Genomic DNA, 21,118 nt, shown 5'->3' on the forward strand with positions numbered 1-21,118 from the left:
CCATTAACTGCAGAAATCAAGAATATGAAAAACTATCAGCCACTATAAATGCAAGTGCAAATTGATTTAGGCTGATTTTTAAATGTGGATGTGATTAAGGTTTTTCACAACATGCTGAAAAAATTGGCAGCTACTAAATAAATGAATTTAACTTTGAATTTTATTGAACATGTCTACTCCACTTACCTTCCATCTTGTCATCTGCTGCATCTTTGCCTTCAGCAGCTGGAGCCTCTTCTCCAGCAGGGCGATGCTCTCCTTCAGCAGGTGGAGCTAAAAGGTCATTACATATCACAAACAATCTCTTAGAACGCCTTTTTCATCATTTTGCTTAACCAACAGTTAAACAGCTTGAAATGCTCACCTTTCTCTGCAGCATCTGCAGCTTTCCCCACTTTATGGACTTGGGCTGCCGCATCCTGATTGGCTTCTGCAGCCTGATTGGCTACTACACCTGCATTATCTGCAAGGGGCTCTTTACCAGCATTGAGATTCTCACCCTCCTTTAATGGGGCAACATCCAACTTTTTGCCTGCTTCTGCAACAGGCTTATCAACCAGCTCGTTCGACAAGACTTCACCTCCACCCAGATCCTCTTCTTTTGCAGGTTTTTCATCAACCTTGTCATCTTTGCTTTCTACCTTCAAAGCATTCTCGAAATCTTGCTCGTTGCCTCTTAGAGGTTTTTCTTCACCACCTTCTGCAGCAACAGGTTGTTTGTTTTCATCTTTCAGCTCTGCAATGTTCTTTCTTCTGTCTACCATGACTTTGTCATGAGGAATGGGTGGTTCATGACGATGGGCCTCTCCCTCTGGCACTGCCACACCTAGATAAATAAGAAATGGAAATCCTTACAAGTTCGACATCCAGTTAATGTTCCGATTTTGGTTCAGTTTCCTTACCCGCATCAGGACGATCCAACTGCACCTCCTCGTCCTTCTTCTCCTTCGATAGATCAACTGGTCCTTTAATCTGGGGGGGCTCACCTGGGTCCCGCTCCACAGGCTGCACCACCTCCACAGGCAGATGATTGTCAGGCTTTTCTATCTCCACTGGCTTCTTGTTTGCAGGATTGTCTGCATGTAGGTGCAAAAAAATGGAACGTCTCATTAATGCTACTGTTCTACTGTTTCACTATGGTCAGCTAATCTAATGCCAGATATCATCCCAAAATTTCCCCATATTTTCATCACAGTTTTCTGACACAAACAAGACGATAGGTAAGCAAAAATTTATGCAGACAAATATATGAGGACAAAATCTGTGATCGAATGTATTGACACTTTCGTCAATGATTAAAAGTTTCTGGAGAGATGAGATCAAATCAGAACTAATTAAGTTGTGAATAAGGCTGGGACGAGTTTAGTGATCCAATTAGAAGTTCTCTTTTTGGAACAAGGCTAAACAAAAATTTGATCTGCCCCCAGGTAACAGTACAGGTCTTTTTGTTTATTTCCCTGATTATATTCACTTGGGAAGAAAAGAAAACACGACACATACCCACGTTTCAAAAATAAGAAAAATAAGCTGCTTTGTAAACTGTGTGGAGCAACCATCACCGGTAAAAACATGACAAACTTTACACTTTATCTTTTAGTCGACCGAATCAACTTTAGATTTTAGCCCACTATAGTCTTATGACATTTAGTTGATTAAAAGTCTAAGATTAAAACAGTTAATCATAGACTTAATTTCTTGGTGCTATAATTCTCATACTAAATGCCATCTGAAAATATGGAGATTTTTGGTTTTGGACGTGTACAGCCACTAGGGGGCAGCAAATACTGAAAATGGCAAGACTGGCATCAGTGATGTGTAGAATTAATGAGGGTGACAGGAGAGAGAAATGATATCAGAGTGTGGCAGAAAGAAAACAAGTTTTTATCCTGGCTCTTGTGAGTTTAGTGTGAAGCAAAGCTGGGGGGGAAAAAACAAAAATCCACAAATGAGAGTTTCTGGATGGGAGTGAACAAGAATGAACTGCACAGTAAGAAAAGACCACGAGAGCTGAGGATGATTAACTGTCAGGACTCCCTCCATGCTCTTCTTCTTTCACCCTAAAACTGGAAACATCAGCTCAGAAGGTTTCCTCTGGGTCTCGTCTCCATTTTTTTTTTCATTTCTCCCCAAACCCATATCATCATCACCCCACACCCCATTTCCTTTTATACAGCCAGCGCTTGCAGGCATTTTATAGCTGCCATGTGAGATATGCAGGGAGAAAGGGGGTGTAGACAATGTATTTTGGGGGGAAGAGGTTTGGAGAAGGGTGGCAGGAGAAATGAACAGAGGTAGAGGGGTGGAGAGAAATTGCTGGAGTTTGAAGGGCATCAATCTCGCTTCATCAGTGTCAAGCACTCAACACTGCTTTCAGATATTATCAAGAGGTTATCTCCTCACCCTGCCTGTCTGTCTATCAGTCACTCTGTCTGTCTCCATCTTTTCTTCTCCGAGAGATAAAAGAAAGCCTTTCTTCTGCCGTGGCTTTGTGCTTTTGTTTTAGTCTCACTGGCCCTTTGCTACTGGTTCACATTCTCTTTACAATGCGCCTTCAAGGTGCTGCGAGCAGTCTGTGACTTTAAAAATAAGACAAGAAACAAACATGTCTCTTGTACTGCTGGCGCATTTTAAAGGAAATAATTACATGCAACTCTGCTGTCCAATCTCAGATGCTACAGACAGCTCCGGCACTGGCCCACTGAGGTAAATGTTTCCATGGCTCATTAGTAAACCACTTTCATTTACAGCCCATCTAGTTCCTAAGTGATTGCCAGCCATTACAGAAACTCGCGATCTTTACCGTGCAGTTCAGAGATGTCTGGTAGTTCTTGCTGGCTGTTCTTGCCAGGTGCAGGAGGAGGAGGTTGGATCCTTGGACCGGGGCTACTGGCCGAAATTGAGAGAGTGGTAAAGGTGCTGATCAGCAGGATGCCCAGACCAACAAAAAGCACCAGCTACAGGACAGGAAGTGGAGAACAACAAATTGTCAGACAAAATATTTTCCCCAAATAAATATACTGGAAAAGTGCAGAACCAAAGCTTCTAACCTGAGCAATGATGCTGTTCTTTTGGATCTTTCTGTAGATGAGAGCAGGACAAATGAAGCAGATGAGGCTGCCCATGGTGGCTCCAGTCAGACCCAGAATAGTTTCCACTAAAGACAGGAAAACCGGTTTTAAAAAAAAAATCTGCGGGCCTGTAGTGCACTAGTTCCAAAACAGAGGTGCTCACCAAGTGTTAATGGATAGAGTGCTGAAAGAGTTAGCTTAAATGTCTGAAATGGTTATAACAAACTGGACAAAAGTTGGCTTGACAAGCAGTAAAACAACTAAACTAACAGGAAAATGATCTGGAGATCCAAGGTGTGCCTCCCCAGATGTTGCAGTACAATGAAAACATAATTAAACCAACCTAAACACTGTTAAATCAACATGGCACCAACGTTACCAGAGCTGAAGCGTTTCTGTCTGTTTCAGTGCACCGGTTCTGTTTCTTTGTGCCAAAAAAAAGACTGGGTGAAAAAAGACTGCTAGAGTCCCAGATCTGGGCTCCTCATTACAAACTGGATTCATAACGGCCCCTCACAGACGCCATCCGTGGCACACTGCTGCTGGCAGCAGCGAGCCGTGGCCACACCCAAGTCACAACGAATGGGCCTACTGGGCGTCAAGCCCGGAAACCCATCGTTCATCTAGAGGACGGACACCATATTGTTTCCCTCAGATTTAGTGCCCATTCCCCCCAGGGTCCTTACCTCCTTTCTCCGCAGTCTATTAGCCTGATTAAATACACAAAGAGCCAATCTGACCGGCTCTGTGTGTGTCTCTGTGTTCACCCAATCAAAACTTTAACAAACAGTGGGTGGACAAAACACAAAATAATGCTAAGCTTCACATCTATGCTATTTTGGAGCGTTTTGTGAGAGAGACAAGGACTTAAGGAAGCTGACGGAGAGCCAATACTGTTGTGTACTGGACGTTTGTTTGTGTGCGAGTGTGTGAGAAAGAGTGCGGGAGAATAATAGCCCTATCTTCCTGTCTGCCCATCTAAAAGGAGATAAAAGTAAGGGCCCTGATTTAAGGACTGTGTTAGAGTGTGACAGTCACTGACTCGTAAAGTCACATTCACACACATCGTAAAGCTCCCCAGCTACGCCCACATAAAGGAACACATGCACCTTAAGACCTCCAGCGAGCAGCACACATACACACACCATTTTATTTTAGTCCATGCAATCCACAACCAATTTTTCACACACACACACACACACACAAAGTATGTACCGTTGGGGATGAGAATACCCCCCAGCATAGTGCCAAACACAATGCACAGGGTGATCATCTTGAAGCGCAGAGGAGGCATGTAACCCCCAGCGGCAAATGTCCCATCCTTCTGCTGTAAGACAAAAACGGTAAGATAGAAAAAAAGAACTAAAGAGGGGATTTAGTGATGTAACAAATCTCACATTTACAAACTGATTACAGATTCAATACATTTATGCTGCGCACAGCAGGGAAACACCTGCTGTTTGTGTTTATGCAAAACACTTCTAAATGCATGTTCAACCTGCATGAAAGAAAGAATGGGAGGTTCTCTTTCACAATCTAATTTGTATCCAAATTCTCATCCCTCTACTATTAACAATTCAGTAAAGTGAGAAAACCATCAAGCAAACGAGCATTAAGACTTTCTTTTTTAAAATGTAGAGGACAAAGGGAGCGTCTGAGTATATCTGAACTCACTTGCTGCTCAAAAAGCATAGTGTTGATGGCCTGGCGGCAGGGCAGGATCATCATGGGAAATCCAACAGCTACAGACATCATAAAACCAACGCGTATCATCTCTGTCACCAGGTTGGATGGAAAGTTCATCAGCACGTTCCCTGCGATGTTGTCTGTAAAGCTGACGTATCCAAAGAAACCCACCTAGAGACAGAACCAAACGTGGTGTTTGGGGAAAGCAAAAAGAAGGAGAAATGAATATGGGAGAACTTGTTTTTTTATTTTATTTTCTTCATTTCTTGAGTTTTCTTTTTTTTTTTCTTTTAAATGTGAAAGTGTGTACACATGGATGAAATCTTTATAGTTTCTGATGTCAATATCAGCCATCAAGACAAGTCTTTGGTAACTAGTGAGTGAAGTTAAGGTGGCTGTTTGCATCTTTTATATACAGTCTATGAATAACTGACTGATTTGCAAGCTCCAGATTCAAATCAATGCCTTACACCAGCGGTCTCCAACCTTTTTTGCGCCATGGACCGGTTTATGCCCGACAATATTTTCATGGACCGGCCTTTAAGGTATCGCGGATAAATACAACAAAATAAAACTAGAACTGGTACCGAAAAAAATAAAATTTATTCATAACACACGTGAAAAGACCCAGGAAAACCGAGTAAACGATAAAAACAATAACAAAATAACGCTGAAAACCGATAAAAACCCTGAAAACCATACATTTCACACCTGAGCCTCAACTCTCGCGGCCCGGTACCAAACGACTCACGGACCGGTACCGGTCTGAGGCCCGGGGGTTGGGGACCGCTGCCTTACACCATCCAGATTAGTCTGATATTGTGTAATCTAATCCCATTAAAAGACCTTAAAAAAAGTGAACTCATGTCATTAGCTTTTTTGGCAGTGACCTGTTAAAATTTTAAGATAAGTAAACTCAGATACTCTTTAATATTTCAAAATAGGAGTGGTGTGAACACAACTGAGAAAGAGTGGTTCCACTCACTGTGATGTAGAAGATGGTAACAACGTTGAGAGATGAAGTGAAAATGGTGCTCATGCGCTTAACAGACGGCTCATCGAGGCTGTCGTAGGTTGGTAGCACTTGCCTGTAAGAGATAGTAAGCCAAAAAAAAAAAAAAAACACCCTGTATACTGCATGGCACAACACTATTGTTGCAATGTGATCTTATACTGTCTGAATTATCAGACATACAAATTCTACAATGCAACAGTTCTAGCAGGGAGATCGAGGAACGTAGTCCTACAGATGTTTCATTTGATTTTTGTCCCCCCAAACAGCTGGCAATATGACAGTCTTCACGGCCACTTACTTCAAATTTAGAAACCGCTCTGTAGCGTTCCTTTATTAAGCAGCCATATGGGGGTCCATTTGCGCTGCTCAGTAATCAAATGATGCATCTCTTCCCTCATGTCCTTGTCAATATCCACATATATATAACACTGGATAGTTTAATCTACACGATTTCATCTTCTTTGTTTAGCCCATTAAAAACATATGAATGCAATGCCATTATCAATAAACATTTGAAATTAACACTTCAATCTTCTACTTAGATGTAATCAAACTACTTTAAAAAGTCATTCGACTCAATCAATCATACAACATCATATAAATGAAGGTTTTTCAACAATTGGAATCTTCATATTGAGAATATGAATCTTAATTCATATTAATATCAATTCATGCTTTAAGTTTTATTTTTTTAATGCAGTCATTTCTCACGATGGCAGTAGATGAAAGTAATGTAATGGCAGTGGTAGTGATGTATGCACAAGTGTTTGTCTAGATACCACTGCATATGTGTTTGTGTATGTGTGTGTGAGAGACACAGTATGGGTGACAGTAGTGAAGGCCGGCTGAGGCTGAAATGCTCGTCTATTAACACAGGTGTCGACCTCCTTTCATCATTTCCTGTCCTGTGCTTTAAGGCGAGTGTGGGAGTGTGGAGGGGACCGTCGGCACATTAACCAGTGAATTTACAGGCTTTATATATAACTGCAAGTGGCTGGACAGGTTTTAGAGCATTATAAACTTTCCTGGCAGACTCTTTTTACTCGCCTCCTTTTTCTCTCTCCCTCCCTTTCTCTTATACATGTGAGAGGCAAAAGACAGAAGAGAGAGAGAAACCATAACTTTCACTGGCCTTTGTTCTCCCTTTGCCTGACTCTCTGTTCACACACTCGGTTTTATTAGCTAGCATGATGCCATTCCTTGTGCTTATTTAATGTGGAAACCAGTTAATGTTATAACCGATGTTAAATAAAACGTTATACTGCAAGCGCAGTGCAAAAGCATCTAATGGTTGCTCAATAGACCTGACTCGGAGGCTAGTCCTTGAACACAATGAAATCTCAAATATGATGCAGACTGACTGTGGGAGAAGTGAGTATGTGGAAGACAATGTCATTAAATGGGACTGGAAAACACAGCAGCAGTAGCATCATAGAAAGATGTTTCTGCCATACATGTTTTTCTTATGTCCCTCTATTATGAGCTAACTGCTCCTCGCTGTTCAGACGCTCAGCCAAAAAACAACAGGGCCAGCTCCCATCCCATCATAATGGTGATGTTAAGTAATGTTTTAACTGAAAGTAAACACATTTCATGAATGTAATAAAAATCCAATGTGCTGAGAGCTGTTTAATCAGCCTGTGAATACATCAGTGTGTCTGTGAGATGGCGGCAGTCCAATGTGTTGATTAGTGGTTTGGCTTAAGCTGCCTGCCGCCTAACGGAGCGCTTGCCTCGCTCAGCCTTACCACAGGCCAAGAAATCGCCATGCCAAATATCACTCAGCACTACTAGTGGGACGACGGAGGAAGCACACATAAACACATACAAGCTCATACTTTCTTCTTCTTGGATCACATGCACACCTCGCTTGCTAATGATCACGCCTGTCTGCCATACCATAATGTTATGTTAGCTTTGTGTGATTACATTAATTAAAAAGTCTTGTTTCACTCCCAAGGCTACAGTCGCCCACTTCTATCACTTACCTCACTCTTTCTCACACAAAACAAAACCATACACTGCCACCACCCAAACATCTGGCCCCTGATGACCTCACCGTAACACCCTACAGCCCTCTCCAGCACCAAAGATTAACTTGCTCCTGTTAGACATTCATGTCTAACAGGATACTGGTGCAGTGAGCTGAACCACCTGCTCAGCTCACTGCACGCCCAGAGTGGGCACTGAAGCGTAGAGGACAGGACAAAAAGAGGCAGTGACAAAGCATGCAAATGAGTGAAAATGGAGACAGTAAAGAAGAAGAAGCTGTGATCAGTGAAAATAAACCAGTGAGCATTGTAAACAGCATGCAAACGCTGTGTTGGAAACCTTCCTATTATTTACTGTTAGTAAAGACTGCAGCACAGCATTCATTACATATAAGAGCCCAACCGATAGGACGCTCAAACTTTGCTAGCTCTTTTGACCTAATAAATACATTATTACCATTACATGTAGTGGTATAGCATCAGAGCTGGGCACACAGCGGTCTGGAGTCAAACAGGGTCTTTACACTAACACGTTTCTTAATAAAACATTGCTGGAAAGTGAAAAGAACACCTCATTTCCCCCCATCATTTTTCACTTTCGCTAATATTAGGGTTGATATCAGATGTTCACCACACGAATATCAAGGCCAAAAGAATTCACTTTTATCCTTAACCACTTATCCAATTCCAGATCACTGGGGCTCCCCGAGTCTACTCCAGCTGTCATTTGCTAAGAGACGGGGTACTTTATTTAAAGTGCACTTTAACTAGAGCACCAGACTGCTGTGACTCGATCAGGTGAGTAACAAACTGAAGAAACCTGCGACTTAAAGCACAATAACGGAGTCTCGTGTGGCGTTAGTGTTAGCTGACGAATGCAGAGGAGAGAGGAGGAGCAGCGGCACAAGAAGGCAACAACACGGAAGCTAAATTAAGAATTAATTCCTCAACAGCTTAACTCTCCCTGTGTGAGCATCGCAGTTTGATTTAGTGGGATGGTTGTGGAACGTGAATCTCTCTCTGCGTGTAAGAGAAAAGTTATCACAGCTACAGAAAAATTCATGGATTATTAAAGTAAGGTGACCACCTCACTTTAAAAATGCATAATATGTGTAGGCAAGAAGAAGCTAGTGATGGATTGCTCACATATATTATCAATTGCTTCTTCTGTATGTCATGATTATCATCAATAGCCATATATTTCAACACCTCTGGTGCATATTTATAGACAGCAGCTAATGCATAGTCAGCTTCAAAAATCCAACATGCCTTCCTCTCAAAAAGCATCCAGTACTTTGCAGCTTTTGCAAATCTAAACCATCCCCTTGATTTTATTTTTTCTTATAAGTGTCCGCTCATCTTCTGTGTCAGATTACGTCATTTTCTGACTGAATTGGAAAACACAAAACGAAAAGTAAGCGCAGATGGTTAAAACTAAAGAAAGCGCATCTAAGCAACAAAAGCAGCTTCTTTTTACAAATAGCGATGCCTTATCAACCACCTCCACCACAAATCTGTGTTTCTCTTTACCCCAAATCCTCCACCGTGGCTTTAAAAAAATGCTGTGAGTATTCATGCACCAATTGTGAAATTTTCTCTACATGCAGCGATAAAACATTTAGTTCCCTGTGTGGAAGAGCAGAAAAGCCCACGTTTTGGGAGTTGCACTGCACATATTTATAAGACTAATATCGAGCGTTCACTATAGGTCACTGAGCTTCCAACGTCAGAATTCTATTTAGTCGTGGTTGACATTACTTTCATCATGTGATCCTGCACAGGTGGAGGAGTACTTACGACTGGCAGGCGAAGGCCATCCCACAGATGGGGAGACAGCGAAACACACCCTCCCAGCGCACCATATTGATGTGCCCTAGCCACCAGCCGCTGAGCAGCCCATGTTTGAACGAGGACAGCACCATCTGAGGGGAAGGAGGCGGGGGGAAGGGGGAGTTACAGCCCAAACCAAATGGAGAAAAGTTGGGGAAAGAGTGAAAAGAAGAATGGGAACAATACCCTCGCTTATGGCTCACAGACAGATAATGAAAGTAATAAATGGGGAGAGAAAAACCAGAGAAAATGAAGAGCTGGAAATAACAAAGAGACGTGACAGGAAATCCCACACTGAACAAAACCTGCTGTAGTGGAAAAACTGGAGTAATGAAGATGATACAAAATGAATAAAAGCAAAAATCATAAATTTGCAAGAAATAAGAGGCATATGAAAGGAATATGTAGACAAACACTAATTCATAGGTTTTCATCAGCATGTGCTCTGTCTTGCTCCTCACAGCACCTGATAAGATCCCAAAGGAAAACCTGCCACACCCACACAGACCAGGACTGAAGGTGAAGGGCAGCAAAAATGAGCCTGTCACTTCACTATGTTCTCTGCCTTATTACTACTGCCACCAAAAACACACACACAAACACACAGAGCTCAAATGGCTCAGACCAGATCACAATCAAAGGTGAGATTGCGGATGATTGAAAGAAGGAGGAAGAAGGCTCAGGTAGGTCGGAGGAGGGTGTAAGGAGTGTCACACTGCGGGGGAAACATCGCGCTTCCTTCACTGACCCCCTCTCCATCCCCACCGCCTTACAGTGGTATGTTATATTTTTGGGGAGGGGGAGGGGGGTGGATTCCATGGTTTACTTACGGGTGACAGCAGAAGGTTGTGGCGATAATAGGCAGGCACTGAATGACCCCCTTGAAGCGCCACAGGTGAACTCGCTCCACCCAGGAGCCCGAGATTATGCCGTAGCGCAGAGACGACAACACTATCTACAGCACCAGAAGCAGAAACAGCAGCGGAAAAGGAGGGGGTGGGAGGGAGCAAACAAAGGGTGCGGAAAGATGAGGAGAGTGGAGTGAAAGAGTGATGGTGGGCAGAAGGACGAGAGAGACAAGACGGGAAAGAAAGAAGTAAAGTAGTACAATGGAGAGAAACGAAAGAGGGGGACAATTAATGGTAGGATGAAAAAGGGAGGGAAGCAGGTACATCACTGTTAGATGGTTAGGGGTCTGGGCCAGGCCGGGCCTGGATCTAAAGCCAGACACACTCCACACCACTGTTCCACCTTATCGACATGCCACAGAGCTAGAACTCACATCACACAGAAATAGTACAAACAGCATTTTGAAGTCTGTGGAACCAGTACTGCAGGTCAGTAAAACAGAGCTACCCACGCATGCACGCACCAACTGTGTGTGCATATTTAAAGAGTAAATGAGTTGAATCACATGAGCCAGAAAACTGCTGCTGGATGGTTTCTACACTCAAACTTTTCACCTCTGACCACACTTCAGACTAAATGCATCTTGTGCAGGGGGCTGTGTGCAAATGCAAATGGCAGCGTGCTCCTGCGGTTCTATCAGAACGTGCTGCATAAAGCATCATTTCTGGTCCCACCAGAGTGCATGTCTGCATACACGCTTTTGCTTGGATGGGGTGCAGAGAGGTTTTTACGGACCAGACGTGCTTCCGTGTGCTGTTGTGTGGGCCAAAATAGTGGCGCGAGCAACAGTGGAGGTTATCGCGAATGGGAGAAACATGAAATACCTTCAAAGATCAAAAATTAAAGTATGCAAAGCACAGATAGTGTCTCAAATGGACACTTTTCATTGTTTTTAACAGTTTGGCTTGTTGTATGCTAGAACTTTGCTTTTCTCTGCGTCGGCCTAATAGACTAACAACAACACAAACAAGAGTGGCCCACAGACCGGTTGTACCACATTCTCTGTTGTTAAAAGGAGAAAATGTGCATAGTTCCCTGCAGGCCAACAGGCCATCTCCGCCCTGCCAGCGGACTGTGAACGCGCTCTTCCTGCTGAACCATAAATTTCGCCTTCGTGGCATACAACTGCACTTCTTTTAGAAACTGTTCAAAATTCTGAAATCTGTTGCAAGAAATGTGCTCCGTGCTGCACTGACGCCTATTTAGACTGAACTCCATATGCATGACATGCAGTTACTGTGGCCAGAAGTGAAGCTTCATTTAAACATTGGGCTTGGCCACAGAGCAAAAGTTGTAATTTATGTAACTTCACAAACTGGAAGGTTATATTTGGATTTCTTAAAGGAAACTATGTCCCAGTAGTTACTACCGCAGCCAGCTCATGTGGTGGTGCTGTCAATCAGTGCTGACTAGCTGCTCCAGAAAGATATGCACACACACTGTTTGGTCTTTAAAGAAAAAAAAGCATTTTACATGCTGCATAAACAGCCAAAAGTTTAAGTTTGATATATGTAAAATAAATCGGACATATGTGGGAGTTTCTGTTCTACAGTTGAGTTTGATGTTTATTGCAACTGACCATTTATTCTCCACTTACTTTCCATTTACACAACTTTTAATGTCTCTTGTGGCCATTTCCAAGTAGTGCCTTCCCAGGGCAGAGCCTTTTTTCAGTCTATAACGAGCAGCGCAGCAACTGTTCTCTGTCTCAAATGATTTCATGCAGATTTTCTCTTTAAAAATAGGAGCAAGACAATATTGCATTGCACGAGGATGTCACAGCTCTGTACAATGGTGCGCATAAGAAAGAATTAACAGGGAAGACAACAAAACGACCACTTGGCCAAATAACATTTTAAAAATCAAATAAGCAACCATGGCTAATAAGCTGTGCTGCAACTTACACATGCTTTAAATCTATTTGTACTCTACATGCTGTACTAACAGACAGGCAACAAAAACAATCATTTTTAATCTTTTTTACTGATAATTATGCTTCAACTATTTGCTTCTCAAGATCTACAACCAAAAAGAATTTCTGCTACAGCCTATTCACATAAACTGTGAAGTTTAGATGTATGTGTGTGTGTGTGTGTGTTGGTGGGCTAACCGTGAACATGAAGAGGGTGTAGAACATCAACGCCATAGCTGAGAAGGACTGCAGAGTGGCCATCATGTTCCTCTGCAGACTCAGAGGGAGTACGATGAACAGCGACACTATAATCAGCAACAGCACGCGAAAACTGCCGGTCACCTATACACAACAGAGTGACAAAACAACACACTTGCTTAGTTTCAGTATTTTTCCTGTTTTCACAATAGATTTTGTGATTGACTCCATTCAACATTTATTACAAGTGTTGGTCGCAAAAGCCTAAAATTATGAAAAAGTAGAAGCGAGTAGCAACAAAATCATGATATCAAACCTGTAAACCCAACAGCTGAGCAAAGAAATTTGAGCCCAAATCAGCAATGACAACATAGAAGGCGATACAGGTCCCCAACATCAAACCGATCATGCTGCAGGGACACAAAAAGAGAGAGACGAGAGAAACCTTGTGAAAATGTGTGTTTTTAAACATGATCTGCATAATCTAAATATCCATTGTAATGGATCCATTGTTTCCACTGAACATCTAAAATGTTCCAGTGATCCAATAACTGTATTACTGTTAGGCAGAAACTAAAATTTGTCAATGAACTTGCCTCGTTTCCACCAGTGCTTTTCCTGGTTTCCCGTAAGCGTGGAAGGCTGCAAAGGATAAAAGTGCTATCAGTGTGAGCTACATGCAGAAAAACAGAGGGCAGTGCACTAAAAATATTCCGTCCTGATAAAACTAACAATCAAACAAGATTAAATGTGCTCATTCATCGTTTGTAACACATATGGTAGCAGCTTAAATATTGTCCTTGTGGGCAGAGATTTGTTTACTTTACTGTTATTGACACTTCTGCACTTGATGTCATCTAACATCGTTATAAGCAAATAACATTCTGCGAACAGTTATTTGCTTATAACTGTTCGCAGAACTAGTGACAAGTAACAACTTCTTTCGCCACTTTAACCAGGAATCAGCTGTTGCTTAAAATGGGCACCATTCCCTATAAAATATCAGGCTTTTCCACAAACATACTGGCGACTGAAAACATTACATAACAGAACAAAATGAATACAAGTAAATATTTCTCTTGTTTGCCACTTTAGCTCACCCAGTCCAGCATAGGTCCTTCGTTTGGTGCTGCTGGCCGTGTGGACCAGAAACATACAAGACTTGTGGGTCATCCATGAACAGAAGAACAGCAGGATAGTTCCCAGCACTATCCCACACTGTGAGAAGACAGATGGAAAGTTAGCAGGCGTGTCCTCAAGCCAATTCAAATGAGATCATTCTTAAACTTCAAACAACAATATTTCTTCCTTCAAACTACCTGAAAAGAACAATACAGGGGAGGAAACCTTCAGCCAGCTGTAAAACAAGTATACCCTGGAAAAGATTCTGATGCTAGGCCTACAGAAAGGAACAGCCAAAACGAATACAAGCACACTTGGCATGACTTGACATGCTGATCATTGTATGTATATCTCCAAACATGTAGTGGTGCTAAAAAGGCATGACAAAGTTAAAAGTTTGGGAATGGCTTAGTTGACTAAAAAGAAAAATCATGTAATAAAGCACTAAATGTGATGTGAAGGCATTACATGTTCATAGAAAGTGGAGATATCCTCCAAGATAAATCTGCTAAATCTGCTCCATCCCTACTGTCATAGGCTGAGAACCTAACATTCGAGGAAACCAGAGTACCCGGAGAGCACTGATGAAACCGAGCACCACTGTGCTCCCCAGAAGGTGAAATCCTTCACATGAAAACACCTCCTAATTTCATATTGTGATAGCGATGATATAAATCCATCTCTCTATGAAAAGTGCTGCTGATGGATGGAGATGCTGCTTACCAAGTGCTCACTGACATTCTGAAGAAGCTGGCGATTCTCACAGTCACTCATTAATATCCCGTCATGCTTATTCACTTTTATATCTCGTTTTGTTGTTATTCTTCTACTCTACTACCTTTAAGAGGCAAATAATGTATTTCTTTTTCAATCACATAACCCTTTGACATTGATTTATATTATATTTGTACTGGTAAAAATGAAGCTACCTGACATTGAATAACACTGTTAATATGTTAAAGTGAGTTTTCCTTTTAAAAATTAGAAGATGAATGCAGTAACAGCAGATCTTTCCCCCAGCAGTCCCTTTCTTATGAAAGATGTATAAGTTACTAATGTTACTAATGATATTAATAAAGGCCTTGTTCACTTCAGGAGCTTAGTAACACCTGTTTACCTGTTGTACCTTACTAAAACGTTTGTGAAACAAGATTATGACCTAATATAACAAAAGGAGGAGAAAGGGATATGAGCATTCCCTCTGATCCTGCAAATATTTTAACAGAGAGTGGGGGTTTTCGGAGAGACTTAAGGACAAGTCCCGCAAGGTAAGCGTCGCAGCAGCAGACCCACCTGTTTGAAGCAGAAGGGCATGGTGAGCACACTGACTCCAACGATGCTGTTCACCACGTTCATAATGAGGCCCGAGTTGGACGCCGTCATCTTTAATCTCCTAAGCGACGCTTCTTCCTCCTTCAGTAAGAAAATGTCAAGCAAAGCGGGACAGCAGCAAGCTGCAGGAGTGACGGCAGCGCACAGCTGGGACCAAACTCATCCGCCGATTAATGACGTGGCGCTCTGAGAGGAAAAACGGAAACAACAGAGCTTAACCCGCGACACACGTCCAGCCTGTCTTCCTTTCAAATGTTACAGTAAAATCGGTTCACACCGCCGAGCTCAATGTTTACAATGCGACCGGATAAAAGTATTTTAAGTCACAGGTTGACCCTTTAGTAGTGGCACCACTGTAGTCTCATTAGCTCACCTTTCTCTTCCACTTCTGTTCCTCGCCCTCCGCCTCGCTGTCCTGTTTACGTTATCATTGGTAATTTTGTGACATTAAAGGTCAACTGTCGTCTTTTTGTGTATATAAAAAAGGCAGTATGAAACGATGATAAGTCCACCAAGGTTGTTTTTCTGAACGCGTTTCCAGGAAGTATAGATGGCAGCCGAGGAGGTGAGTGAAGACAAGTCAGCCTGCTAGTTTCAGTACTGTGGAAATGCATGGGCGCCCACTAGTGGTCACTTTGTTATTTTATTTTTTCTTTATTAGATAGATAGATAGATAGATAGATAGATAGATAGATAGATAGATAGATAGATAGATAGATAGATAGATAGATAGATAGATAGATAGATAGATAGATAGATAGATAGATATTTCTAACTTTTATCCTTGTTTAAAGCCACTGCAGTGTCAAAACACAACAGCTAAGTAGACTACATTGATTTTAGGCACAGACTAGCTCATTTTTATTTATCCTTGCTTACTTCACTACATTTCAATAGGGGATTATTGGGGTTTCAGCATATCAGAGTTTATCTAAAAGTTGTGGTTATTTTTCAGACAAGATTTCATCATACATACAGATAATAAGCTTATAAATGAGCTCACAATGACAATTTCTTCACATCTTTTCCATACTTCTCATATGGTTTAATTTAACGGTGCTAAGGGTGCAAAGGGTGCAAAGGGTTATCCAATTATTAAATGGTTATAACAACATTATTTCTCCAAATTATAGATTAAGGGAAGAATGCACATTTAAAAAAGTAAATCTTGTAATATCTTTTTTTTTTTAATTAATAAAAGAATAATCATCTCATGACCCATATTTATTGTGCCCCTTTGGATATATATATATATATATATATATATATATATATATATATATATATATATATATATATATATATATATATATATATATATATATGTGTGTGTGTGTGTGTGTGTGTGTGTATGTATGTATATATATATCCTATCCTATCATATAGTCCTATGATACATTTTTACAGAGTGCTTTCAATACTACTTTTGTTTCTTTTCCCCTGAGTATTTTGGCATTGTTGTATTTGCACTTTTACTTAACTAAAGAACCTAAATAGTTCTTCCGTCACTGATGAGCTCTGTAACCACAACAGTACCAACAACAGACACGCTTGAATCCTGTTTTTCCAGAGCCCTCAGATATTCCCGTCAGGAAAGGGAAACAAGCAACAAAAGCTGAGAAGAGAATAGACCAAACTTGAATGACGTTGGAGAAAATATTCAGCCTTGCACCTGAAACGTTGCTGGCAGTATGGGCGGTTTATTTCCGTTAGCTTTAGTGCCTGCCTGGTGCCCTCTCTGATAGATGACTATTGTGTTGTATGACCAGGAAAGAGAAGAAGGAGCCCCAGGTTGGACGGGGGGAGAGGTGGGGGTTTGACCTAAGAGCGCTTCCCCCCCACACACCAAATTCGGGTGTGCTTCCCCCCGGGGACAAGGGATTTTCAGCAGCAGGGATGTGATGAAGCTTTAAGAGGCGCAGGAGGGGAATTTTGAATTGTAGAGAGGTGTGTGTGTGTGTGTGTGTGTGTGTGTGTGAGAGAGAGAGAGAGAGAGAGAGAGAGAGAGAGGAATTTCCAGCCTTTCAGTATCACCTTTATCTGAAAACACACTTTTATTTGAATATATTTCTCCATTCTCCTTTAATCGTACTTATTTGTCTATTTTTTCAGCACTTTGTATATTTGCCGTTCATTTTTTAAAATTTAGATGGTCTAATGTTTATTATGTATACATGTGCATGAGTGCGTGCTTGTGTGTTTATGTGTGTGTGTGTGTGCATATGTGTATGATCAGAGAGGTTAAGACAGGAAAACCCTGGCCATTGTGCGCCAGTGACCCCTCAAAATCAATGTGACAGACCGGCTGATTGGCTGGAGGGTCCTGTCTCTCTGCACATAATCCCTCAAGGTAGACCCTCAGCCAGGCCTCCTGCGCTTGTGTGTGCTGTGTGTGTGTATGCTGTGCATGTGTGCGTGGCAATATCTCTGCTCGTATGTGTGTCTTTCTGCACCTAATCCCTCTAGATAGACCAAAGGCCATGGGATGGGGTATTAGTGCAGTTACAGCAGGTCGGTCCAGTGTGTGTGTGTGTGTGTGCGAGCGTGTAGGAGATAGAGAGCTTGAGTGTGGGGACTACTTCACAGTAGCCCAATTAGGCTGCAGAGTGCTTATGTATTTCAGTAGGGCGCAGTTATGTGTGGAGGCAGTAGTGGGTTTTAGAGGGAGAAAGGGGGGGGGGGGGGGCAAATTTTAGGGCAGATTTGGACGGATAACCCGGTTGGGGTAAAATTAGACGCAGGCCTCTGAATTTGACCTCAGGCCCTCAGCATGACCCCAGGTCACTTAAGGGTCACGGGGCACAAAGCAGAGCACTGACCCTGCACAGGTCAAGCATGCAGGCGGCTGAAAGGACGCCTTTGTGGGGCCTGGCATACTCACTATTTCCCATGAGCACCAGGGGGACTGTGTCTGCCCAGGAAACTGGACCGGAGAGTGAGCCAGAAAAAGGTGTGTGCGTGTGTGCATGGAAACCATAATTGATTTGTGTTTATATTTCTGCTTGTTTGCCTTACGATTATCACCAGTGAAGGTCATAGTTAATGCTGATTTCTTAAAAAAAAAAATTAAAAATTATTTACCTTTGCATGCTGTGGTATGTGTTTGTTTTTGTGCATTTGTAATAACACAACTCAACTAAACTTCATGTTTTAAGTTTCAGCTGAAGGATCATTTGGTTAAAAAAAAACATTTTCAGCTTCTCAGCCAATTAATCCTTTGGGCTTATTCCCTGTTAAATCCAATGGTGCTTTTCTTAGTAGCCGGATGGTTGAAATTTTAGAGTTAAGTGATATTTTACTTGTATTTGAGTTTGTGTCAGAGTGAGAGATGGCTGGGAATTTTTAGGTACGCCTGTGGTTGTTGCTCGTGTACATCTGTTAGCGCCTCCTTATTGAGCGCATGCACGCAGCCTCCAGTCCTGTGTGTGGCCCTCAGAGAGGGAGAGAGAAGCCCTCTGCTCCAGTAATCACATTTAATTACGCACCAGCATTAGACAGCCTATGAATAGGGTTTTTAGGCAGGCCTCTCACACAGAAATTGGCTGCATCCAGCTGAACATTGCCCACCTTTGTCCTGCCCGTCCTACTATATTCTATTAAGACTTTGTCATTTGACCATCATCAAAGCACCACGCTCTAGCACTAACAACTGCACGACTAATGCTACACATTAAAAAAACGAGAAGGTAAAGGGAACAATAGGCGTTTTCTTGGCTGAACGACTAGCGTCTGCCCCATTAATGAAGCAAATGGACCACACATTAGACTTCATCCACAATTACGTAGCACCTAAAATCGCAGATAAAGAACACATAGTCTCAAGAAAATTCTCCATGTCTGCTTATCTGAGGTTTAAGCAAAAATCTGTGGGTGCTTCTTTCAGACACAAGAAGTGGAATTTACTTTGTTAATCTCCAGGAGGAGGGGAGGGGTACGGGGGCTTCCTGCACTGTGAAATCAATTTGAAAGCAGAACAATTTTTTTTTTTAAGATGATAGGGGATTTTGTGTTGCAGAGAGGAAGATGCCAAGTCACCATCTGCACCGTTCAGCTCTGTTTGCATGCGTGATGCGTGTTTACGTGTTAATATCGACTTTAATCACTGTGTTTACATGCGGTAAGAATTCTCGGTCGGCGCCTGTAAACATCACAACTCAGACAGTTTGCGCCCTACATTAAACACGTTATTGTCCACTGTGTGAGGCTACTGTAGAATTAATGGAGAAAGCCTGGATAGCAATGCAAGTTAAATATCTACGCATTAATACTGATAAACAGCAAGTCACTGTACTTGACTTGAGTCTCGGTCTGTTGCCAGGATCTGCTCATATATGAGCACAATCGTGTTGCATCACGTCGCACTACCTCATTACCATGCAGGTGTACAACACTGCAGCAACCTGAGGAGAGTCTCCCTCTAATTATGGGCAGCTTTGTGCTGGCACATGCAAAAACTTACGAGAGTGTAAATGTTAGATACAGATAGTTCATTTAGTAGTACCGTGATGGTTATGTGATTGTTGGGGATGTGTGATGTGGTTTTCAGTGTTTGCGCAGGCAAGAACAATAGTTTCAGACAGTAATTGGCCACCATGACCAAGACTCCTGGAGCCTCTTAATCAGAGCCAGCATTCATCCTCAGGGTGGGTAAAAGATGTTGAAAACCGATGCAAAGTTTTAAAGATTCAGATCTGCAGGATTTAAGACATTTTACAGTATGAAACCATCTATGAAGATAAAGCTGGCAGTGTTACTGCGGCCTATTATAATTTTTTACAGCAATAAACTGTTGTGGTATGAGCACATTGTAAATTAACAGTTTTATGCTGCTACTTTTACTTTACTGTAATTTCATGGGGAAACTTGTTGGTGTATGGCATTAAATCATTTTAGTGCTTATCTTGTACTCTTTTGTTCTTTTGTTTGTCCCCTTTTTGCTGTTTAATATGTTGTTTTTTAAGATCGAGTTACTATTTTTCCTAATTTTGCATAACTGAGAGACCAGTTAAACAAGCATCCAGTTGCATCATCTAATAATCCTTTTACTAAACCAGAGAAACTTCAAATTGTGATCTATATTGCAAGAAAATATAATATTCTAATAAGAGAAGGATGTAAGCACAAATGGCAAGTAAATGTATTTATATAGTCCCTTTTATTTATTTATAGAAATAAAAACCAGAGCATTTATAAAGCAACATTAAGAAATAAACAGTAAAACAAAATGAAAGCTTCAGCTGTTTTTGAAAGAACTACACAATAAATTAAACATTGCACAAAATAAGTATAGCTTTGCAACTTTTATATTTCAAAAAAATCCAACACAAAACATCTCTTTACTCCTTTTTTCCCCCTCAGTGAAACACGCTGTGGTGTTGAAGTAACACGTGGCGCTGCTAATGATCTCGCCACTTTAAATGTTTATGTTGTTAAATTCACTTCTCTTGACAGCAAACGAGACAAATTCTCTACTTGAGCCCCACACACCGTCTCTGAGATAGTGCCCAAACCTGCCATAAATCCAGTGTGTTTTTAAAAGGCCAGACTCATAAAGAGAAGGGGTGACAGAGCAGCACTGATGGGTCAATATTACCCCCCACCTCGTTGCACACACACACACACACACACACACACACACGCGCTAAGATGTCACTTGCACGGTTAACGTCCACACATACAGCTTAAGTACACCCACAGTCACATTTGCATGAAAACACCTTCAGTCAGATTCATATACGAACACTGTATATATATCCAACCAGCCCCCCACACACTCACAGTGCATAGTGAAGCGCATAATGTGCAGTATGTTCACTCCTGTATGTGTGTCTATTAACATGCACACACTGGCCCAGTGTGTTGTGAATGGTGTGTTTGACTGGAACAGAATGACTGTGGGGATTCATGCTGGGTTTCCTCTATTAAACTCTGCAATAAGGCTCACTGTGTATGAGAGTGCTGACGTCCCTGCCCACCTCAATGATCTACAGCCTGTGTGCGCATGCTAAACTCTCTACCTGTTCCCAATGATCTATGGCTCCGGGGGATTTTATAT

The 21,118-nt window shown here is 41.8% G+C and overlaps 1 protein-coding gene across 5 annotated transcripts in view; it reads right to left on the reverse strand.

The window, feature by feature from the left end:
- Positions 1-21,118, reverse strand: part of slc38a10 (solute carrier family 38 member 10) — a 38,759-nt gene that overhangs the window by 4,239 nt on the left and 13,402 nt on the right. Inside the window, exons 1-15 of one of the 5 annotated variants that reach the window (XM_085170038.1) lie at positions 15,437-15,705; positions 15,025-15,249; positions 13,710-13,827; positions 13,206-13,251; positions 12,926-13,019; positions 12,610-12,753; positions 9,558-9,682; positions 5,740-5,842; positions 4,743-4,925; positions 4,284-4,395; positions 3,048-3,154; positions 2,801-2,954; positions 903-1,076; positions 365-826; positions 187-273 (exon numbers count right to left, since the gene is read on the reverse strand). In XM_085170038.1, the coding sequence (XP_085026164.1) occupies positions 187-273; positions 365-826; positions 903-1,076; positions 2,801-2,954; positions 3,048-3,154; positions 4,284-4,395; positions 4,743-4,925; positions 5,740-5,842; positions 9,558-9,682; positions 12,610-12,753; positions 12,926-13,019; positions 13,206-13,251; positions 13,710-13,827; positions 15,025-15,114 (1,999 nt within the window). In that variant the 5' untranslated portion in view covers positions 15,115-15,249; positions 15,437-15,705. The other 4 variants (XM_085170037.1, XM_085170041.1, XM_085170039.1 and 1 more) reach the window with 4 other exon arrangements.

Source organism: Neolamprologus multifasciatus, chromosome 8 (assembly GCF_963576455.1).
Source record: "Neolamprologus multifasciatus chromosome 8, fNeoMul1.2, whole genome shotgun sequence".
NCBI classification, from domain to species: domain Eukaryota; kingdom Metazoa; phylum Chordata; class Actinopteri; order Cichliformes; family Cichlidae; genus Neolamprologus; species Neolamprologus multifasciatus.